At 47.9% G+C, this 5,187-nt stretch overlaps 1 protein-coding gene across 1 annotated transcript; it reads right to left on the reverse strand.

Annotated features, from left to right (window-relative positions):
* Positions 1 to 793: 793 nt before the first annotated feature.
* LOC137388384 (uncharacterized) lies at positions 794 to 2,609 on the reverse strand. Its single transcript, XM_068074870.1, has one exon. It carries the CDS (start codon positions 2,330 to 2,332, stop codon positions 794 to 796), a length of 1,539 nt encoding a protein of 512 aa, XP_067930971.1. The 5' UTR covers positions 2,333 to 2,609.
* Positions 2,610 to 5,187: the final 2,578 nt, after the last annotated feature.

The raw sequence follows: 5,187 nt of genomic DNA on the forward strand, positions 1-5,187 counted from the left end.
CTTCTGGGTATCGGGTCGCATAATCGACTAAGGTTAGTATATATCGGTGTCCGGATTCACTTGCTGGAATGATGGGTCCGACCAAATCGACAGCAACTCTTTTAAAGGGTGTATCAATGAGCGGCATCGGGACTAGCTTAGATCGAGAAATGTTTCCTTTCTTGATGGTTCGTTGGCAAATATCACAAGACTTGCAAAATCGCGTCATGTCGCCATGCATTCCTGGCCAGTAAAACTGTGTCTGTATTCTGTTAATTGTTTTCTTTACCCCAAGATGTCTGGCTAATGGTCCTTCATGCGCCAACTGTAAAACTTTACTCCTCAAGCATTGTGGCACCATTATTTGAGCTACCTCTTTCCCGTTGTTGTAACTTGGATGCCGATAGATTCGGTATAAAAGTCCACTCCTTGTAGCAAATGAAACGACTTGGTCGCCTTTGTTGATGGGATCCATTGTCCAGTATTTGTTCATCTCTGCATCTTCCCTTTGCATTTTAATGAGTTCTTGGCGAGTTACGTCAACCTCCTTGATAGGTTTACCAACATTTAGTGGTGACAACGGTTTTTTAATAACCTTTTTCTGTGATCTAGTGGTGATAGCTGCTTGTTCTGACCAGTCTCTATCAGGATTGTTGTAACATCGAGCTCCCGGAATGTTACCAATTAGAAGTGGGTAGAGTGGATCTTTAAGTGCGAGTGCTTTAGTTTTTCCACTGTAATAGGGAGAATTGATTTCGATCACTACTTCAGGTGCTTTTACAACACTTCTGTCTGCCATCTCTATCCATTGATGTTACCCAGTCCGTTGGTCTTTTCCAATCAATGCTTCTTTAATAATTATCGTTGAGCAACCTGTGTCTCGCAGTACATCTACTAGCTTCCCATTGACTATCCCTTTGACGGGTTGAACGCCTCCTTGCTCTGTGAAGCTCTGGTCAGAACAGCATGCCACGGGTGCATATCTTTTCCCATCTAAGGTGATAACATTATCCTCTTTTTGCCGGTCGTCTTCTTCCTGGAGTGCTGCTGCTCGCTGCTTATATCTTGGCTCAAGGGGTTTTCTTTTACACTCTTCTAAACCATGCCCCCCTCTTTTACAAAACCTACACCATGTTCGGTCATTGTTTTTCTGGTTAGGACAATTGCTAGCTAAATGTGTAGTTGATTGGCATCGGAAACATCTCTTCTCTGTTGTCAGTGTTTCTTTTTCTCGTTTCTCCTGATAGAATTTTATTTTATGTGCATGTAAAAAACGCTCTGCTGTTTCTGCTAGCCTGGGAAAATCGTAGTTGAGGTCTTTTTCCTGCTCGTTTAGGTGACAAGCTAGCTCTTTTGGACAGGCTCGGATAAACTGTTCTCTTACCGCAAGATTTCTAGCATTCTTCCAATCTTTTGCCATTTTTGTCATTTCGAACCATTTGTCATAGTAGGTTGTGATCCGTACCAATAGTTGGCTAGGACTTTCATCTGGCAGGGGCCGAACTGTGCGAAATTTTATTCTGCATCCATCTTCTGTAAGGTCATACCTCTTCATCAGTTGTTTTTTTAAAATGTCATAGTCTTGAGCATCTGTTTCATTCAACCGTGAGTATACTTCCAGTGCAGCTCCAGATAGCAAAGCACTGAGATACGTTGCCCAGTCCTTTTTATCCCAGGCTTGATTTGTTGCAAATCTCTCAAACCGCTGTAAGTAGCTATCAATAGTGTCTTTTCCATCTACAAACACTGGCAGCTTCGGGAGCCTTCTGGTAGATTCTGTTGATGCTGTTGAATTGAGTCCTGGTGAGTGTGAACGTAATTGTTCGTTAAATTCGGCTTTTTTTAACTCAAGTTCGTAATCTAACTCGATTTTCCGTAGTTCAATTTGTCTATTTTTGTCTCTCTCTTCTGCTTCTCGCTGTTTCTCTCTTTCTTCTGCTTCTCGTTGTTTCTCTCGTTCTTCTGCCTCTCGGTGTTTCTCTCTTTCTTCTGCTTCTCGCTGTTTCTCTCTTTCTTCTGCTTCTCGCTGTTTCTCTCTTTCCTCTGCCTCTCGCTGTTTCTCTCTTTCTTTTGCTTCTCGCTGTTTCTCTCTTTCTTCTGCTTCTCGCTGTTTCTCTCTTTCTTCTGCTTCTCGCTGTTTCTCTCTTTCTTCTGCTTCTCGCTGTTTCTCTCTTTCTTCTGCTTCTCGCTGTTTCTCTCTTTCTTCTGCTTCTATTTTCAGTTTTTCAAGTTCTCTATTTTTTTCCCGCTCTATTCGTTGGAGCTCTTGCTGTTCTTTAATGAAGTTCTGCAGTGGCTCTGCTTCGTATCCCATTTCTTTTCCAAGTTTGATGAGTTCTGATAAGCTCGCCATCTTGAGTTTAGCTCAGTTGAAGTAATTTCTAGTTTTTCCAGAATAGCTCTGGCAAAGGTAAAACGATTCCAATCGTAATGATTCGTAGATTCTTGGATGTAATATCCACCAATGAGATCACCTACTAGACCCCTGGTCCTCAGAATAATTCTGGCTAAGGTAGATGATCCCGGACAAGCCCCCAAATATGTCACACCGTAGATGTGGTGACACCCCGAGTTCTTATATACGACCCCTTGTGCGGGTCTATCAAGAGAAGATTAAAACTTTTCACTAGACGTTGCCTTTATTGCAAGTGAATAATGAATGTCTCAAGTCAGCAGCAAGTCAGTCTTTATATACTAAAACATTATTCCAGTAATTTCCAGAAAAAACAGCATTATTAGTCGGTTGCTAAAAATAGAATATTGCGTAATAACTGAGTAAGTGAACTGTGTTAATAAAGGAATAGTATGACTCAACCATGGATTGCGCAATACTACGTAAGGAATTTAACTATTGCGCAATGCAACATTAGCTATTCAACGATTGCGCAACATGCGTGTACAAAGGTAACAGTCTGATGCAGATTATATTGACACCCACTAGGTCCACGGCCACTTTCTGCCAGGGTCGTCCAGCGTAGAGCCTTATTTTTCCTGCGGTCGCCTTTGTCCCTCCATGCATTGTGGCCTGGCACACCTCACAACTCTTGATGGGCCGTCTGACTGTGGCCGTCAGTCCGGGCCAGTACCAAGTCAGCTGGAGGCAGCTTATCATTCCTCCCACCCTAGAGTGAACTAGGGCATGCGTTTGCCACACCGTAGTCTCCCGCATGGCCGAGGGGCAGACGGCGCGCCGCCTGGCGTGGTCCTGCGGGGCCACATGTGCTTCCAGAACGCCGTCTTGTTGTATGCACAGAAAACCTCGCATGTGATGCAGGATATCCAGCTCTCTGCTCCCGACTTCCAAGTGTTCCGCTGGCACCTCTTCTCCTGTGGCGATGGCATGATACATGATGGCCACGGGTCTTTGTTCGGTGGCCTGTGTCCTTGCCAGCTCGCCCTTTGGTCCTGTCATCCCTGGTGTGGCCGGCAGCCCCTCGGAAAAACCTCTGGCACCCAGGTTCAATCCTGCCACTGTTGGGGTGGGAATCCTGTGCAAGTTGCCGGCCGGCCCTCCGGGGTATGCGACGTTGCCCAGGGTCGATCCCGCTCTGTTGAGAGCAGTATTTCGATCCAGGCAACTGATCGGTACCCACACGGCTAACGGCCCTTGTTCCTTGCCAACTCCTCCTTCCGTGAGGGGCCCCTGTTCCTCTGCTCAATGCTCGCGCATTGCCGGCAGTCTTCGCAGGTTTGCCTGCTCAACCCATCTGCATTCCTGTGGCAAGTCCTTGACCAATGCTCCAGAATGTAGCAGAACTCAGCCAGAATCTCAAGCCATAAAGCTACCTGGTTTGACGGTTCCCTCCTCCTGCATAGCCACTGGAGTGACACGTGGTCCGTCTGTAGGAAGAATTCCTGGCCATACAAATACGGCCGAAAGTGCTTCAATGCTTTTACCACCGCAAGCGGCTCCCGTCAGGTGATGCAGTAATTGCGTTTCGAGGAGGTGAGGATCTTGCTGTAGTAAGCAATGACTCTCTTGCAGCCCTCCTGTATTTGGGACAGCATGGCCTCCACTCCACATCCACTGGCGTCTGTGTCCAGGATGTACTGCCTCTAGGAATCTGGGTAGCCCAAGATCGGGGTGGTGCTGACACTATCCTTCAGTGCGTTGAAGGCGATCTGTTCCTTTTCCGTCCATCTCCAGGGCTCTCTTTTTGCGGTGAGTTGGTGCAAGGGATGCGCTATAGTGGCAAACTCTGGGATATACTGTCGGTAGTAGCCGACCGTTCAGAGGAATCCTTGAAGTTCTTTCACTCCGCACGGGCTCGGCCATTCCGTGACTGCCTTCACCTTGTTGAGGTCTGTAGAGACTCCATCCTGGCTTACTATGTGGCCAAGGTAGTGGACCTGGGGTTGCAATAGTTTGCAATTGGACGGCTTTAACTTCATTCGGGCCTTGTGGAGTCTCTGGAAGACCTCCTTCAGCTGATGCAGATGCGTATCAAAGTCCGGGGCGATGACTATAATATCATCTAGATACAGTAGCAGCGTTCTCCAGTGGAGGCCGTGTAGCACACATTCTATGAGTCTTTTGAAAGTGGCGGGGCGGACGTCAGTCCGAAAGGCAACACCTTCCATTTCCATAATCCAAACTGCGTCAAGAAGGCCGACTTCTCCTGCGCCTCTGCATCCAGGGGTACCTGCCAGTACCCGCTCACCAGGACGAGCGTGCTAAAAGAGCGGCTGCCGGACAGGGCGTCCAGGCTGTCATCAATCCTGGGTAGAGGGTTAGTGTCCTGCTTGGTGACGCCGTTTAGACGCTGGTAGTCGATGCAGAAGCGCCACTTCCCATCCTTCTTTAGACCAACACCACAAAGAAGCACCAAGCTTTTCCGGCTGGCCCGATCAGCCCCCGCTTGAGCAGATCCTGGACCTGCCTTTCGGCTTTGGTCTCCTTCTCTGATCCGAGTCTGTGGAGAGGGGGTTTGCCGGATTGGCCAGGTGCCCTCCTAAGTTGAAAGGAATGTTGCACCTCAGTGGTCTTTCTTACGTCGTCGTCACCTTTACTGAACACGGTGGCTTATTGACTCAGCAAGGAGGCCAACCTTGCCGTTTGACCCGTTCCCTCACAGTTCGGCTGGGCCGCCTAGAAGTTCCTCAAGGTGAGCCGGCACTCCATTGATTGAAGTCGGACCGGCTTCACACAGTGAGGGATTGTCCTTTTTGATCTGCGGGGTCTCCACTCCCGTGTAAGTGCCGATAGTG

The sequence above is a fragment of the Watersipora subatra genome, chromosome 2 (genome assembly GCF_963576615.1).
Source record: "Watersipora subatra chromosome 2, tzWatSuba1.1, whole genome shotgun sequence".
In the NCBI taxonomy this organism is placed as follows: Eukaryota; Metazoa; Bryozoa; class Gymnolaemata; order Cheilostomatida; family Watersiporidae; genus Watersipora; species Watersipora subatra.

Bases quoted from the DNA above. Each gene is read 5' to 3' on its own strand.
- LOC137388384 (XM_068074870.1), bottom strand. From the start codon at position 2,332: ATGGCGAGCTTATCAGAACTCATCAAACTTGGAAAAGAAATGGGATAC.